Here is an 18,980-nt window from a genome sequence, read left to right as displayed (position 1 = left end):
TTGCATGTACGTGTACACACATATATATACTTACTACACATAGAAAAAAGAAAAGGGCCGGCGGGACGACTCAGAGGCTGAAGATCCTCATGGCACAAGCCAGGCCCACGCCATCTCTGGAACCCAGGTGAAGGTTGGAGAGAACCAGCACAGAGCTGTCCTCTGACCTCACACACGCACCACACCACAGGCTCTGGCCCCTCCCCTCCACACCAGTCACGCAACTCTAGTTTTCATTATATAGTTTAAGGAAAAATTAAAGATGTGATACTAATTACTATGCTGCTAATCTATGAATCTACAATAGTTTAAAGTAATACAAACTGGAAATAATTTAAATTCAGCCATGACAAATTATGCTATTTATGAAAAAATATTAACTTGAAAATACAGTATGCAAGATTTTTTTTAAAGAGGTTCTGAATAAGTATGTATAAAAGGAACGCAATTTAACCTACTTTATAGAATTTACCAAGGTCATTTACAAATGGATATCTAATAGATTTGGGGATATCTTATTATTTTACTTACTATAATCCAGAAGTTTTATTCAGATAATTTAATACCAGGTAAAAAAGTTAAGAGGTCTAGAAGAAAGCCCACCACTCTCATTTACAATAAAACCTCCCATCCCAATCCATTTACAATAAAACCTCTCCATGGGTAGGCAATGTCAACAGCCTGGGATCTGTATTTCACCTATACAGGCAAATATCTATGCACATACATGAGCAATGGGTATACTGATGCTCCTGCATACTTCCTTCTGTTTACCTAGTTCTAAAAAAGAGAACATAATCCTTCTTGACTTTCTCCCACCAGTAAGTCACGTTAAACACAGCCCAGTGAGACTCACTCTTCACAATAGCTGTGCCACAGTGTATGAAACATGTATGCGCATGACTCACTCAGGTTAGCGTCAAACGGCTAATTCTGTAAGCAATTATACAATAAACGCTGCACATATATCATACATTTCGATATTTACAGCTAGGATAGAATCCCAAAAGTGAACTTAATAACTATGTATATAAAATACTATATATATCCTATATATTATATAAGTATTTGTATATGTGTAGTTTGGGGGTTTATTTTACTATTTTATGTGTATGAGCGTTTGCCTGCATGTATGTCTGTGCACTATGTACATGCTTGGTGCCCACGGAAGGCAGGGAAAAGCACCAGATCATCCGGAACTAGAGGTTCAGGAGGCTGAAAGCCACAATGTGGGTACTGGGAATTGAACACAGGTTCTCTCCATACAGTTTTATTTTTTAAGATTATTTTTTAAGCAGGGTGGTGGTGGCGCACACCTTTAATCCCAGCACTTGGGAGGCAGAGGCAGGAGGATCTCTGTGAGTTCGAGACCAGCCTGGTCTACAAGAGCTAGTTCCAGGACAGGCTCCAAAACCACAGAGAAACCCTGTCTCGAAAAACCAAAAAACAAACAAACAAACAAAGAGTATGCCACATATCTGTGGGTACCCTTGGAGTCCAGACGAGGGGACTAGAATCTTTGGAACTGGAGTCCCCCAAACTCAGGTGCTATGGAAGAGAGGCAAGTGTTCTTAACAGCTGCGTCATCTCTTATTGATTTTTGAAACAGGGACTCACTCTAAAGCCAAGATAGGCTTTAAACTCAAGCTAATTTTCTTGCCTCGATCTCCAAAGTGCTGGACTACAGCAAGGAGTCAGAAGCTCCAAACTACTTACTTTGTAATTAGCTGATAGTCACCCTGTTCACCAACAATGTACAAATATCACATGTTCACCAAGAGGATTTTTCCAGTCTGGCAATTCACTGTTTTATTTCCCAGCCTGCTATGGGAATTGAGGTTTCCACTGACCACTCATATTTCTTTTCTGCTTTTTCAAGATTGGGTTTCTCTAGGTAGCCCTGGTTGTCCTGAACTCCCTCTGTAGACCAGGTTGGCCTTGAACTCTTAGAGATCAGTACGCCTCTGCCTCTGCTCCCAAGTGCGGGAATTAAAGGCGCACGTCATCACTGCCTGGCCTGCACTTCTATTCCTCCTGCTATTCATATTCTTTACTGGCATTTCTACTGCAACCATATCAAGCAAATAAAGAATTCTTCCTATAGGTAGGATTTTAACTCATAACACATTCAAAACTATGTTCTAGGGGCTGGAGAGACGGCTCGGCAGTTATTAATGCATACTGATCTTGCAGAAGACTTAATTCAGTTCCCAGCAGCCAGGGAATCCAACATTCAATTTTGAACTCTATGGGTACCTGCACTTGAGTGCAAACAAATCCACATACAGACAGGCATATCTACAGGCAATTAAAATGTATCTTTAAAAATATGTATTCTCAGGGAAAGACAGTGGAGCACGCCTTTAATCCCAGCACTCAGGAAAAGAGACGCAGGCAGATCTCCGTGAGTTCAAGACAACCTAGTCTACAGAGTTCTAGAACAGCCAAGGCTACACAGAGAAACCCTGTTTTGAAAAACAAGTAAAATAAATAAATAACTTTTCTCTTGCTCAATGTTAAAAGCATCTAGGAAACAGTTCAACATGAATTCAATCCCCAGATTCCTCCACACGCACTTGTGCTCACAACACACAAGTGCACACAGACAACACACAAAGTAAAGAGTAGAATAATAAGTCTTATCTTCTCTTATTTTTCAAGCATAAACATGAGCTACCATGAGCACTGATATCATTTCTTCAATGATTGTTTTGGGGGATTGGGTTCACTACAAAACCCTGACTGTCCTGGAACTCGCTAAGTAGACACAATCTTCCTGCTCTGCCTCCCAAGTGCTGAGATAACAGTCATGTGGCACTATGCCTGGCTCATTCACAAAATCTAAAGGAAAGAACTCTGAGCAGAGATAATGATGTTACCCACAGGAGACAGTGATACAGTGTCTGGTTCACAGACTGTAGTAAAGTCTCCCGAGGCTGAGGCAGAAACATCCTTTGAGCTAAGAACTGGCCAGTCTATGCAACACAGCAAGGCCCTCCTAAGATACCAACAACTTCAATGCACAGAGGATACAACCACACACAACCATTTTTTATATATGGCTATAAATATTAACGAAGGCTATGATTATCTCCATGCTCACGAAAGCAAAGCTAATAAACTTAGCAGAGTAGAAAAGGAACTAGGCTAAGAAGAAATGGGTTCACTGGAAGAGGGAGACACAAAAAGCAATGGGGGATTAAATATAGTGAGAATACATTATATGTTCCTATGTAATTGTCAAAAAATCATTTTTAGAATTTTAAGAGTATAATTTTCAAAAGTTATGACAGAAATTCTAAGCGGTCAGTTCAGCCCTGCGTCTGTCCACCAGGAATCTCCCATGCAGAAGCATGCTTTATGTGTGTGGTCTGCTGAAATACACAACCGTGACAGACAGATGTCATACAGAATAGATACAGTAAAAGAGAGGCCGACCCACCTAGGTGAGGGAACAGGTCTGCGTCCAGCTGATGCTTTTGGGTACACAGTTTCACCAGTCTCTGCAGTCGGCTTATACAGGACAAGTGTGGAGAGAAGGCGGTGGCTTTCATGAGGATTCGGTCAGTTCTGGGGACATCTGAGATGGGAGCCCGACTGGATGGAAGGAGGGGCAGAGGCCTCTTGTTAGAGGCCTGCCTTGTTTGTGCTATAGAGTGTGTGGTGGGGGCCACTCCCTGCATTGGTAGGCTGGTGTTCTGAGGTTGAGGTGACTTGCAGACTGAACCCTGCGGTGGCGCTGGAGGCTTTACCGAAGTGGAGAGAGGTGACAAGTGGGCATGCTGCTGTGGAGGTGCAGGAGGGGTGCTAAAGTGCTCTTGCCGAACTTTCAAAATCTCTGTCTCTCTCTGGCGCTGCCGGTTCTGAGCCAACTTGCTCTGCAACTTCTTTCTCACAGTCACCCCTTTCTTTAGGTCATCGTCTTCCTCATTGAAAGCAAAGGGGTCTTCGAACTCAGTTTCCAGGTAGTGGAGAGGGACTCTTGACCCAGGTGGAGAGAGGGACATGCTATCCAGTCCATTGGGCATCTTCAAGGCCAGCGTAGGCACTGTCAGGCTAAACGCCATGGCATCCATCTGGTGCCTGACCTTCACCTCATCTACCGGATCATTCTTTTTCTTCCTCTCTTTTTTCGGGATAAAGCCAAGTACCTGCAAGTGGCTGTTGCAGTACCTACAACAGTGGACACATGTGAGAGAATGCTCTTCATATACATATATAAACACACATACTACAGAATCCAAATCCTAATATACACATATATAAACACACATACTACAGAATCCAAATCCTAATATACTACACATCAGATGGCCAGGCCAGGTGAGGTAGCACAGGCCTCTAATCCTAGCACTCCAGAGGCAGAGGCGGGTGAATCTCTGAGTTTGAGGCCTGGTCTACAGAGTGAGTTCCAGGGCAGCCAGGGCTACATAAAAAAACCCTGTCTTCAAAAATCAACAAAACAACAAAGTTCTAGCCAGAAATATGGTAGCACAGCATGTAATGAAGAGTTAGGTAGTAGACCATAAGTTCAAAATTAGCCTGTTCTACACAGCAAGACACTAGCTCAAAAGATAAAACGGAAAAGGCAACTCTCATTCCTCTCCAGCTATCTCCAACTGGGGTCCACGTCCCTTTGATAACGCACAGCGTGGTCTGCTCGAGTGCAGAGGCCAGCAGACAACAGCAGGTCTGTCCCCTGGTGAGCAGCTGGACAGCTGTGCTCATCTGTGCTCACAGCACACTAAGAGCTCATCCAAATTCTGAAGATCACCTCAAAGTCTCTTGTGGAAAAAAACATTACATTCCAAAGTTACTTAAGTTCCTGAGTTACCAAGGTCATGTAACACAACCCTGGTATGTGCCACCCATACTCACACCCACCAAACACACACCCACAGTCACACACACCAAACACCCACACACACACAGCAGTCACACACACCAAACATACCCACACCCACACCAAACACACATAGCACACTCACACCCACACCAAACACACCCAGTCACACACACACAGCACACTCACACCCACCAGAGACACACACGTCTCACACCCAGAGTCACACACACCAAACACACCTACCCACACACCAAACACACACACAGCACACTCACACTTATACACCAAACACACCCACACACTCACAAACACATATACATTGACACCACACACTGATACACACCACACACATCACACCCATACACACACACGCACACAAGGGAGCAGGGACTAAGCATGGTTAGTGGAATGAGCATTTCAGTAGGCAGAGATGTAAGAACACAGACTGCCCCCTGCAGCCCAGCTGAAGTAGGCACTGAAATAAAGCCCTTGATTCAGATTACTACTCCACTACATCTACAAAACTGAATCTGCCCACTTCCCCAGGGGAAACTGACCAAGTTGGGGTTTGAAATAAAATTAAAGCTCATGATGACTTCCCCAACGGGCAGACTACCTTTGTAACTTAGATACCATGAATGATACAGCCCTCTACATAATGAGAAAACAAAGACCTGTAATACCAATTAACCATCCTGAAAATCTGTCAAGAGTCTGTGGAACAGAATATTCTCTAATCCATATTCTTCATGTTCCCAAAGCACGTTAACAAGTGTGCCATCAAAATATACCCCATACTTAAGTCAATGTGGAAAATTATGGCTTAACCAAAATGACATAGTAATTTTGTTGTTGCCTGTTTCTGCTGAAAAAATTTTCAAAGAATTACGGATAACAGCATGTAGCTCCAAGAGGGAGATCCACCCTCCTAGAGTCTGTCAGTGTTCCCCAAAGCTATCTGAAGAAGGAACCCGTTACTGAAGTAAGCAAGTGACATCTCCACACAATACTGGGCAGACCCCACATATATTCTACACTCAACAGAGCCCTAAGATTGGACAGTAAGTAAGCAGTGTTAGGAAAAACTAGTAAAAAGTTAAAAAGAAGAATGAACAATACCAGTATTGGTGTACCAGCCTTTAATCCAAGCACTTGTGAGGGAGAGAGAGGCAAAAGGACCAGGAGTTCAGTCACTTTCCTCAATACAGGTGGTTCAAGCCCAGTCTGGGGGACTTGAACCACAGAATCAAAACATAACAGTCAAAGAGGGAAACACAGTAGTCACACACTAACAAGTCCAGCTACTCAGAATACCAAGGGAGGAGGACAACAAGTTCAAGGCCAGCCTGGGATATGTAGCAGGAATTTGATCTCAAAATAAAAAAGGGCTCAGTGATTAAGAGCACTAGCCATTCTTCCAGTGGACCCAGGTTCAGTTCCCAGCACCCACATGGCAGCTCACAGCTGTTCTGTAACTCCAGTTCAGAATGGTAAGGCAGGATTTTATATTCAAGGAGAAGGAGGTGGCTAGCGAATAAGAGTGTTCACTACTCAGTCATGAGGGACAGAGTCCAGATCCAAACAGCAACGCTAAGCAGCTCACAAACGCCTACCTCATCAATCAACCACTTCCCCAGGTAGAATGTCAAATCTGTGTTTGCGTATTTACTTTCAATGTTGTGCAGAACTAAACCTTCTAGTTCAGTCAGGAAAAAATTTTCCCTCTTTAAGAGAAGCAGCTTAAGTCAGGTGGTGGTGGCACATGCCTTTAATCCCAGCACTCAGGAGGTAGAGACAGGGGGATCTCTGTGTGTTTGAGGCCAGCCTGGTCTAGAGTGAGTTCCAGGACAGCCAGGACTACACAAGAGAAACCCTGTCTCACAAAAACAAAAAAAAAATCAGGGCTCTCTTCTGATCTCGAAAAGGAAGCCGAGGAGGAGAGGTGCCATGAATGATAACCAAAACTGAACACTACAGAGACGCATTCACAGTGGCCCCCGAGTGACCCAGAGAGGGTTGGTATTGGATTCGGGGTGAGGATCAGCCCTTGGTCCCCGAGAACCACACACACATTAAGGAGCTCAGTGTTTTCTTCCTTGCTGCGCTAAGCACCTGTTTTTGAATTTTAGGCTCTATAATCTGAAATTCCAAAAGAGAACCCCAAATCGCCTCTCTATGAGCTCACTCGGTTGGACTCCCACTGAAAATAAAATACTCATGACAGCAGGCAGATCACTGTGAGTTCGAGGCCAGCCTGGTCACAAACACTAGTTCTGTAACAGGCTCCAAAGCTACAGAAACCCTATCTCGCAAAACCAAAAAAAAAAAAAAAAAAAAAAACTTATGACATAAGCAATGTACAGGTTTTTTGGCCAGTTTATGCAGGTTAACATTTGTTTACTTTAAACAAGGACAACACATAAACACAGAGGGAGTGTGTGTTAAAAAAAAAGAAGAGGATTAAATTTTCTACCCTAACAAAGTATCTAAAACCGTGTTCCAAAATGATCACTGTGACTTGGAGAATGGAAAGAAGCAGGAAGGACCCTAAGTGAAAGTATTTTTCCTAAGACTGTAAAAGATAATCAATTACAACCCATTTCTTAAAAATAGCACAATGTAGCCAGGCGGTGGTGGTGCACACCTTTAATCTCAGCACTTGAGAGCCAAAGGCAGGCAGATCTCTGAGTTCAAGGCCAGCCTGGTCTGCAGAGTGAGTTCCAGAACAGCCAGGGCTACATGGAAAAACCCTGTCTAGAAAAAAATAAAATTAAACAAACAAAAAGCGCAATGTAAAGCAGAGAAAAAAAATAGCACAATGTTCTTAATAAATTCACAAATTCTAGTGGCAAAAGTCTGTCCTTAAAGTGAAAATACAGTCAGCAAGGGGGGGTGAGGTAGGGCATCTCGCAGAGTCACAGACAGCCAGAGGCTCTTGCAGTAGCAAAGGCTGACCCTGGGCACAGGGGTGCAGCTTTGAGAGTTGCAGTTATCTGTCCCCTCCCTGCCTGTCTTTCCTCAACTGTGGTGCTTTCCTAAGGAGTCACTGTAATGATCTGTCCTGCCCCTTTAAGAGACAAGCCCCTTGGGGGACGGGGAAGGGCAATCCCTCCCTCCACCCATCTGCTGAGGCAGGTAGATCTTCATTCCTGCTTACAGGAGTCTCTTTTTCTGGCTCCCTCTCTAAGAGGCAGCTTTGGTCCCACTTCTTCCCTTCCCTCCCTTCTGTTTCTCTCTCTCTTCTTCTCCCCTTCTATAACTCACTAAATCTCTCTCTCTCTCTCTCTCTCTCTCTCTCTCTCTCTCTCTCTCTCTCTCTCTCTCCTCTTCTCCCCTTCCATAACCCACTAAGTAAATATCCAACCTCACTCTGCATGGTGTGCCTAACCATGACTCTCTCTTGCCCGCTATGTGGGTCCTTGTCCAGGAGACCTGCAGCATGGTCTCATGGCGTGCCCATCTGTCTGTCTCTCCTGGTGGGACTGGCTGCCCCATTGAGGTTTCTCACCCACCATGCAGCTTCCTACCTGGGACTCGTGGCCTGCTGCAGCCACTCAGGCCTGGGACTGGCTGCTCTGGGGACCGTTGCCCACTGTGCCGCTTAGGGACCTGCAGCGTTTCTGCCACTGCAGCCACTTGGGGATCTGCAGCATTTTTACTTTTACCATGACAGCCAGCCCAACCCTAAATGAAACTCTTTCCATTGTAGCTGATGCCAGTCCCTATGTCCTGCCTATGCCGATCTCCAAGGCACTCCAGTGACCTTACACGGGTCTCCGCTTCCAGGAGGACCATTGCTTTTGGGGTGACTTCAGCACTGCCTCCTCAGCCAGACCCCCATCGTCACTCTGTGATAGTGGTCTCAGGAATGGTACCCTGAAGCCAAACCCTCCTCCTATTCTAGTGTGCTGCCCACCACTCTAAGGACCTCTCCACTGCCATAGCATAAGTAGGGCAAGGAGAAGAGAACAATTGGGAATCTGTCCACCGAGGTAGAAAACAGTTCATTTGCTAAGACGCAAAGCAAACCAACCAAGACCCTTAATGGAAGGTGCACTAGGCCCTGCTCAGACTCAGTCCTTGACACACCCTGCTCCAGCAGTCTGGATGAGTGAGGTGAGGACAGCAGAGACCACAGCTGTCCTAGTCCCTCCCTGCTCCATCCAGAGCTGGCTCAGGCCTGGCCCATCACGAAGTCTGGTAGACTGATCACTCCTCCCTCAGGCTGCAGAACTACTGACCAATGCTTCTTAAAGTCTCTCTTGAACCCTAGGCTTAGCTCTGTGTGGTCAGTATCTGGGCCAAGAGGTTCCACATACTGTATGTGGCAAATTGTGAGGTGTATCTCCCCGAGACAGGAGACCCAGAAGGACACCAGTGTCTTGGCAAGAGTCTGAAGAACAGGAAATGGTATCCTCCCGGGGCTGAGGGACTGACTTTTGGTGGCAGAATGGTTCTCCCACACCCATCCAGGACACGGCCACAAACATCTGCAGCTGTGGAGCAATTGGCTAAAGTTCTCAGTGCTTAACTTTCAGTGTAAGCAACCACCTATGAGAAACATCTGCCACAGTAGACAATGTCAGGCTAAAAATGAGATCCACCCCACCCCCGCATTCATGACCAGATTCTCCAGTGACTAAATGGCTTCCCCGAGCCTCCAGAGTGTTTTGTTCTCTGACACTCTATGGCATTATCTTGTGACATTTAAGATAATAAAGATTAGCTTTTTTCTGATTCTAAAAATAATTGTTGGGGGATGGAGAGATGGCTCAGTGGTTAAGAACACTGACTCTTCTTCCAGAGGTCATGAGTTCAATTCCCAGCAACCACATGGTAGCTTACAACCATCTGTAATAAGAGCTGGTGCCCTCTTCTGGGGTACAGGTACACATGCAGGCAGAATACTGCATACATAATACATAAATGAATAAATCTTAAAAAAAATTGTTAAAATTCAAAAATGCTAGAAAAATATAAAGAGGATAATTATTTTTTTAAAAAGTGAAAATCCAATTTCATAAATATAATGCACGTGGGACTCTTTAACCATAAAAGGCCACATTAGAAAACATTGTCAGTCATGACTTCTATATCTGTTATGGAGCAAATCTAATGAATGTTTCATTATTTTAAGTTCTTTCCAACTATTACATCTTTTATTACCTTTCATGCAGGCACTTTTCCCCGAAACCCAAATCAACACTGATGGTAGCACTTAGCCAGTTCCTGCACTGTGGCAGCCAGTGGGCAAAAAGGCCAGCAGTTCCATCAGTGGCCACCCGCCAAACAGAGCAGCACTTCAAGAGTTAGCGGCACTTTTCGGAAGGGGGGAGAAAGACATTCTTAAATGTCTAGAAGTCTATGAAATCAATAAAAGAAGAAAATACCCAGACATACTTTAAAAGACCCTTAAAATGTACTGCTCCGCTTAAAAGAAATTGTTCTTTCTCACCCCTAGAAGTACTCCAAAGTTTCCTTGGACAGTCTCAGGATCAACACTGAAATTTAACACACTGAAAAGAAACAGTATCAGAGAGACAAAATTCCAAGACTGTTAATGACCCATGCCCAGCCCCAAGGTGGTTCTTACCTACGATCCTCTGATTTGGGAATGGGGTTGGTACAGCGCTGGCTGTTATACTTGGCCACATATTCACATTGCTTGAAGGGGGCGGTCTTGTCTTCCAGAACGTGTCTGATACAGAAAGCGTAACCGTTGAGTCGCCGCTGCTTGCACAGTTTGGGGCTATATGAGCACAAGGGCTTATTGTCAACCTCAGAGAAGTGTATATGTTTCCCTTCATACATCACGTGACTCTATTCCTTGTGAACATCAGCTAAAAGGCCACCACAAAAAAGAAACCCAAATGATAAACAAATCAGAGACTGTAAAGCCGACTCAAGGAGAGAATTTCACTGAGGGACTTGTGGCCTCTCAGCCATACCTGATTTTAAATCTTCTGCACCACAGCAATATGAAGAGAGCCCAGGGGGACCAGTTTGGAATGCTCTCAATCAAAAGGAAGCAGATTGTCTACAAAACATCAAAGGCCTCATTAACACAGAGATAAACAAAGTGAGCTCATCCAAAACATTAAATATGTGCCCACCACCCTTCCTAAAGTGATGGAATGACTAGAATTTAATATTCCAAGTATGAGATCCAACAGAAACCAAATCATATTTACTGTGTGAATAGCTCTAAAGTGGCTCCGAGTTAGAGCGTCTTCCACCAGCTAACGCCATCAGAATCTGTCTATACCTGTAATTCCAGCACTTGAAGGTAGCAGAAGGACCCGGAGTTCCAGGTCATCCCCAGCTACACAATAAATTTGAGTTAGTCTGGGCCACATAAGTGAGGGGAGGGTGGGCGATGATAACACATGCCTTTAATCCCAGCATTTGGGAAGCAGAGTTCTTTGTGAGTTCAAGGCCAGTCTGGTCTATAGTGTGAGTTCTAGGATAGCCAGAACTGTTACACAGAGAAACCCTGTCCCAAAAATCCAAAAAAGAGAGGGGATGGGGGAGAGTGGGAGCTGGAGAAATGGCTCAGCAGTTAAGAGCAATAGCTGTTTTGCCAGAGAACCTGGGTTCAATTCCCAGCACCCAAAGGATGGCTCACAGCCATCTCTAACTCCAGCCCCAGGTCTCCAATAGGCACCCATGTGGTGCACTGACATACATGCAATCAAAATACCAAACACATAAAAGAAAGGAAAAATTTCAAAAATAGTTTCTTTACTACATTTTTTGCTACACTGACAAAATGTTTAGCAATTTGTTAAAAAATGTTTCTATGAAATACAAAACAGAGCTGTTTATGGCATCACACACCTATAACCCCAGCATTTGGAAAGGTAAAGCAGGTGGGTTTTCTTTGAGTTCAAGACCAACACAGTGAAGGGGAAGAACTGACTCCTGCAAGTTCTCTTCTGATCTCCACACCTGTCCATGGCAAGTATGTATACAGAAACAAACAAACACAAAATAAAGAAATAAATGTAATAAAAATAAAAGAGAAGGAGGATGGGAGGTGGGGGAAGGCAGTAAGATGTCTGGGGTGTGGGGGAGAGGTAAAGGCACCTGCTGTAGAAGCCTGGCTACCCATGTTCCCTAAGTCAATCCTTGAAACCCACAGAGTTGTTCTGACCTCCACATACATGCTGTAGCATGCATGCCCACATGTACATCACACACACAATGATAAAAGTGAATAAAACTTCTAAGTCAGGCATGATGGTATTCACCTGTGAGCTCTCAGCTCTTGTGGAGTAGAGGCCAGAAGAACGGGAGTTCAAGACCAGCTTAGACTACATGAGAAACGGGTTTGGGAGTTGGCTCAGTGGATAGAGCACTGACTATACAAGTATGAGGAAGATATCTAGAAGCCAGACAGATACAAGGTGAGTGTGACAACCTACATTTGGATGGCAGACAGGGTATCTCTGGGCAAGCCGGCTAGTGAGACCAGCAGTATAGGTGAGCTCTAGCTCAACTGAGAGTCTGCCCCAGTATATAAGATGGAGATCAACGGAGGACACCTGATATCAGCCTAGCACACACACACACACACATACACCTAAAATAGAACAAATTTTGCTTTTAAAAGATGTTATTTGGGGGCTGACAAGGTGATTCAGTGGACCAAATCTGACAATTTGAGTTCAGTCCCAAGGACCCACATGGTGGGAGGAGAGAACCAGTTCCTGAAAATGGTTCCCTGATCTCCACATACCCACTATGGCACTCACACATGAACACACACACACACATACACAATGTAACGCTACTTCCTTTCTAATATTCTGTCTGCCACACCTGTTCCATCCAAACCTGAATTTCTTGAGGCCAAGCATTAGTCACTCAACCACATCTACACCACGCACTTCAGTGCTCAACAGTCAGTCACAAGCACCAACCACATCTACACCACGCACTTCAGTGCTCCCAACAGTCAGCCAACAATCAGTTAACAGTCAGTACAAGCACCAACCACATCTACACCATGCCCTTCACTACTCAACAGTCAGTCACAAGCACCCACAAAGACCCAATGTAACAACCTCATCAGGGGGTAGCGTGCTAGCGAGCTCTGGTTCAATCCCCAGCACTACATGAAAATAAGCATGGTGAGATAGGCTTGCAAACCCCAGGCCTTTGCCTAAAATCACAGCACTCTGGAGATGGAAACGGAGAATCGGTAGTTCAAGGTTATGACAGCCTACCTCAAAAGAAAAAAGAAACAAACAAGCTCCCAGGCTGCCAGAGTAGTTCAGTGGCCATCAAACAAAAGTTCACCATGTGCAAGTCCAGGGTTAACTCCCCAGAAACCGGAAAAGAAGCTAGAGGGAAGAGAGAAGAGAGAACAGATTCGGGAGGGGCACACTAATGAACAGAACTACACAGATGTCTGAGGCTCAAGTCCAAACTCTACCATGTACTATGCTATCTTGAACAAATCATTTCCACACATCTGTGAATCAGGAATAACAGTAGTTATAACATCACTAGGTTCTAAGGATCTAAGGATCACATGGACTGAGCTTAGGACCATCGCTAGTACATGGTAAGCTCTGGAGAAACAGAAGTTATTCACAGATGCTAACTGTACGGCATGTTATTGTCTTTTCTCCTGTCAGCGATAGTAAGATATGCTATATGATCCTGGAGAAGAACATCCGTCACACAGAAGGATCAAATGCAGATTATAAAGTCCTATACAGTCTATAACAATGAAGTGAACCTATTTTGCAGAGTCAGGGTCTCAGACTTCACAAAGACAAAGAAAAGTCCAAAGTATTGTTATAGTTAATTAAACTGTACGCACACACAAATGCACAGCAAAAATAAGAGCTTTTTCTTTTTCTTTTCACCTTATTAGGGCAAAATGAAGAATTGAAGTAAAATATATTTAGTTGCCCCTAAAATGAGGATGCAGTCCAGGCAGAACAGGAATGATTGCCCAGGAAAAAGGCTGCGGAGTCAATCCCTAACAGAGTGAAAGAAAACAAATGGAAGGGGGGGGGGTCAATCAATCGGTCTCAGGGGCTGGCATAAGTCAGATATGCTGCTGGTCCACACCAGCACTCAGAAGGCAGAGGCAGAAGGGTCAGAAGTTCAATGTCATTCTCAACTACACAGTCAGTTACAGGCTAGTTTGGCAGACAGAAGAAGACTCTGCCCTAAAGGTCTGGGCACTTAAGACAGAACACACATGAAAACAGATCTTTGCCGGGCGGTGGTGGCGCACACCTTAAATCCCAGCACTTGGGAGGCTAAGGCAGGCGGATCTCTGTGAGTTCGAGACCAGCCTGGTCTACAAGAGCTAGTTCCAGGACAGGCTCCAAAACCACAGAGAAACCCTGTCTCGAAAAACCAAAAAAAAAAAAAAAAAAAAAAAGAAAACAGATCTTTGATGTTTACATTCTGTGCCACTCGTCCATCACTGGATCTTTGATGAAATTAATTCAAGTCTATTTGAAGATCTACTGTTGATTTTTTTTTTTTTTTTTTTTAAGTTACCCTTGGGGCTGGGAAGATGGCTCAGCGGGTAGAAAGAATGAACTCTTGCAAGGCATCCTCTGGCATCCACATTTGTGCAGTGGCACATGTGTTTCCACTCACAAATACACACACATTAAGTATAATTTTTGTTTTAATTTTTAAAAAATATCTTGGGCTGGAGAGATGGCTCAGAGGTTAAGAGCACTGGCTGCTTTTCCAGAGGTCCTGAGTTCCATTTCCAGCAACCACATGGTGGTTCACAACCTTCTATAATGAGATCTGGTGTCCTCTTCTATTGTGCAGGCATACATGTAGACAGGACACTGTATAGTAAATAAATAAATCTTTAAAAGCAAGTATCTTAGCTGGGCAGCAGTGACACACACCTTTAATCCCAGCACTCAGAAAGCAGAGGCAGGTGGATCTCTGTGAGTTTGAGGTTAGCCTTGTCTAAAAAGCTAATTCCAAGATAGCCAGAGCTACACACAGAAATCCAACCTCAAAAATCCAATGTGTGTGTATGTGTGTGTATACATATATATGTATGTATTATGTATCTTACATATAAGTTAGTTTTTTTAAAAAATTTATTTCCAGTTATTTCCATGGCCAACATGATGGTTCAGTGGATAAAGCACTTCCTACACAAATCTGAAGACTTGAGTTTAAATCCCCCCAAAAGCCAGATACACTGGGTGGTGGTGGCACACACCTTTAATTCCAGCATTCAGGACGCAGAGGCAGGTGGATCTCTGTGAGTTTGAGGCCAGCCTGGTCTACAAGAGCTAGTTCCAGGACAGCCAGGACTGTTACAGAGAGCAACCCTGTCTCAAAAAACCAAAAAAATGAGAGAGAGAGAGAGAGAGAGAGAGAGAGAGAGAGAGAGAGAGAGGGGGAGAGAGGGAGAGGGAGAGGGAGAGGGAGAGGGAGAGGGAGGGAGGGAGGGAGGGAGGGAGGGAGGGAGGGAGGGAGGGAGGGGCGGGCCAGGTGCAGCACCACACATCTGTAATCCCAGCACTGATCAGGAGATGGGAGTGGAGAAGAAACTCTGGGAGCATTCAACTCAGTTAGCCTGGCGAGCGAGGGAAAGGAAAATAAAGAGACCTTGTCTCAAACTAGGCAGAAGGTAAGGACCTAAACCCAAGGTCTTCCTGTGATCACACATGCACCTGAGTATGCATCTGCATACACTCACGTGAGTATGTGCACACAAGCATGCACACCTACATGCACACACGTACAGACAAGGACAAAATGAAAAGGCCTGAGCCACCACACCCCATACCTTTTGAAAGCCCTTTTAAATCCAGCAGCACAAGGGTCAGAAGGCAGCGCCAGATGTGATGGAACTAGAATTACAGGTGAATATGAAGCACCATGTGGGGGCTGGGAACAGAACCTGGGGGTCCTCTGCAAGAGCAACACATGCTCTAAGCACTGAACCATCTACCTCTCCAGCCCTAATAAAAGGGGGTTGGTTTTGCTTTGTTTTTTTTCTTTTTAAGTTTTTCTACCTGGTTTATTCCATTGGCAAATTCAGTTATTCACCAGCTAGGTTTACTGCAGGCTCCATCTGTCTTCCCTCTGGCCTGCCCTGAAACTGTACAGGCCACAACAGTGGCTTCACGTTCATTCAATCCTGCTTCAGCCTCCAAAGTACTAGGATTATAGGACGAACTACCACCTGGATCTCTAGTCTTCCTCAGAGACTTCTTTGTGCCCATCATCCACTGCTTTAAGAGGAACTCTTATGGGACTTTTAGTCCCAAGTATTTTGCAGGCAAAGGCAGATAGACATCTATGAGTTTGTGGTCGCTAGGTCTCCACAGTGAGTTCTAAGACAGCCACGGCTACTTACTAAGACCCTGTCTTGGGAAAAACAACAAAGTGACGTTCAATTCTCCACTCTGCTGCCTGCTGTCTTATCATTTCTTGAGTTTTTAATCTCATCTTTTCTCCACTGCAGAGCAGCGCCTCACTTCCACCCCAGCATAGGAACTGTGTGGTCACAGTTTTCTCCTTCTGCTGTCTCTGAGTGCTCATCACAAACCCTCTTCCCTGGAGGCTTGCTAGGCTGGGGAAAGGGACTCAGGCTCTGTTTTTCTCCAGCTGACAAAATAATTAGCTGTTGGCTCCTTGCTGCCAGTCGTTCCTCCATTCTGAATGAGCTGCAGCTCATCGCCAAGCCTCGCCTTCCCTGCCTGCCAGACTGAGAGCCCAGCGTACAGGCCCTGGTGGAGAGCTGTTCCCCTCACTGTGCCTAGGAAGGAATCACTGGACCCCTGCTCATCTGGTTCAGGACTACTGCATGCAGACGCTAACTCACACTGCCTAGCTACGGTCAGCGCCGCTCAACATACTCTGGGCTTCCTGTGGGCTTCTTCAGATGCTTAAAAGAAGAAAAAGCCAAATATAAGTGCACTGCCATGGTTAATCAGAAGTAGTTTTAGAAAAATCTTCATAGGCCAGAAGTGGTAGTACATGCTGACCCTAGCACTTGGGAGGCAGAGGCAATCTGTGAATCTGAGGCCTACCTGGTCTACAAAGCAAGTTCCGGGCCAGTCAGGGCTATACAGAGGCAGGCAGATCTCTGTGAACCAGGGCTACACAGAAAAACCCTGCCTTGAAAAACCAAAAATAAATAAATAAAAAAATAAATAAAATCTGTGTAGTAAAATATACCTTAATGGAACAGTGAGTTGAGTGGGCTCACAGGGGAAAGTTCTTGGGGCTGCTAAACCCGACCACCCGACTTCAATCCCCAGGACCACACCCACTCATATACACACAAACATAGTGACAGGAATATTTTAATACGCCATTACAATAAAAATCATAAAATATTTATAATGTAAACAAATTTGTTTACAACACAATTACTTTATAATAAATATCCATTTTCTAATTTCATCTTGTTTCGTTTTTGATTTTTGAGAGAGAGTCACAGATAGCCCATTCTGGTGTGGTAATTCTCTAAGTAATGATGGATGATCTTGAACTTCTGATCCCAAGTGTTGGGACTACTGGCTAAGGTTTTCAAAAACTCTGTCTCTCTACCTCACCCCCCGCCCCGGCCGTGATAACCTATGTCTGTATGTTTGTATAGACACGTGAGTGCAGGCAGAGTGTAGGAACTGAAAACTAAGCTCAGTCCTCTGCAAGATCAGTGCACAACCTTAACTGCTGAGCCATTTCTCCAATCCCACCAACCCATCTTGAAAAATACAGTTCAGGCACCAGGCATGGTGTCATATGCCTTTAACCTCAGCACTCAGGAGGCAGAGGCAAAACCATTTCTGGGAGTTCAAGGCCAGCTTGGTCTACATTAGGATTTCTAGGCCAGTCTCCACTACACAACAAGGACTCTACCTAAAAAACAAACAAACCTCAGTACACAAATCCCCACCGCTGAGCCAGTTCTGTTCATGGGAGGTGGGGTGCTTGGTGCGATTCAGTTCAGGCACGCATCACCTCCTCTGTGTAAAATGCCTGTCCTGTCCTCACTTCCTAGATCAGCTCAGGCACACATCAGCTCTGTGCAAACTGCCCGTCCTGCCCTCACTTCCTAGATCAGCTCAGCATCACCTCCTCTGTGTAAACTGCCCGTCCTGCCCTCACTTCCTAGATCAGCTCAGGCACACATCACCTCCTCCGTGTAAACTGCCCATCCTGCCCTCACTTCCTAGATCAGCTCAGCATCACCTTCTCTGTGTAAACTGCCCGTCCTGTTCTCACTTCCTAAAAAAACACCTTCCCAGAGGGCCAGGTCTCCTGAGCACTAGCAAATCCCAATTAGTGCACATTTAATGCAGAGACTTCTGGGAAACTATCTCTGTAGATCTGAATATACACGATGTGTGTGTATGTGAGGATGCAAACGTGCCATACACACACATCACATCATGTGCATGGCACTCAGACTGGTGGCAGTCTCCACTTTCTACTGCACTTCATGCCCCAGGCCAGTGGCCTGCAAACTACCAGGAGAGCCTGCAAGAGTCTCCTGTCTTCGCCTCCCATCTCTCCATGGGAGTACCTGGATCACAGTTACATGTCACCACGTCTGTATTTAACATGGGTTCCGGGAACCTGAACTCGGGTCCTCGGGTTTGCACTTCCTACGTCATCCTTCCAGTCCCCAGTACAGTCTAAATTGAAACTGAATGAAACATGCATGCATGTGCTACACATGCACCCCCTCCCAAAACAAATGTGAAAAATAAGAGTTATTATTTGCTTAGATTCTATTGGTGTGGGACCATGGTCTATATTCTGTCAATTATATTTTAAATAAATGCTGACTGGCCAGTAGCCAGGCAGGAAGTATAGGCAGAACAACCAGACAGGAAGTAGAGGCAGGTCAATGAGAACAGGAGAATTCTGGGAAGAAGGAAGCTCTTTCTGCAGTCGTGAGTCCACCACAGAAGCAAGATGTGAATGCCTCGCTGAAAAAGGTACTGAGCCATGTGGCTAGCATAGACAAGAATAATAGGCTATTATAAGTTATAAGAGTTAATAAGGGGCTGGAGAGATGGCTGAGAGGTTAAGAGCATTGACTGTTCTTCCAAAGGTCCTGAGTCCTGTAATGAGATCTGGTGCCCTCTTCTGGCCTGCAAGTATACATGCA

The 18,980-nt window shown here is 44.9% G+C and overlaps 1 protein-coding gene across 2 annotated transcripts in view; it reads right to left on the bottom strand.

The window, feature by feature from the left end:
- Ino80d (INO80 complex subunit D) overlaps positions 1-18,980 on the bottom strand; it is a 63,008-nt gene that overhangs the window by 33,670 nt on the left and 10,358 nt on the right. For both annotated transcript variants that reach the window (XM_057762711.1, XM_057762712.1), the window contains 3 exons: positions 10,795-10,883; positions 10,440-10,686; positions 3,443-4,173 (listed from right to left, as the gene is read on the bottom strand). In XM_057762711.1, the coding sequence (XP_057618694.1) occupies positions 3,443-4,173; positions 10,440-10,657 (949 nt within the window). In that variant the 5' untranslated portion in view covers positions 10,658-10,686; positions 10,795-10,883. The remainder of the gene's footprint in view (positions 1-3,442; positions 4,174-10,439; positions 10,687-10,794; positions 10,884-18,980) is intronic.

This window comes from Chionomys nivalis, chromosome 2 (assembly GCF_950005125.1).
Source record: "Chionomys nivalis chromosome 2, mChiNiv1.1, whole genome shotgun sequence".
NCBI lineage: Eukaryota > Metazoa > Chordata > Mammalia > Rodentia > Cricetidae > Chionomys > Chionomys nivalis.
Note: the sequence above shows the minus strand (reverse complement) of the source record. Positions and strands in the feature narration are given on the sequence as shown.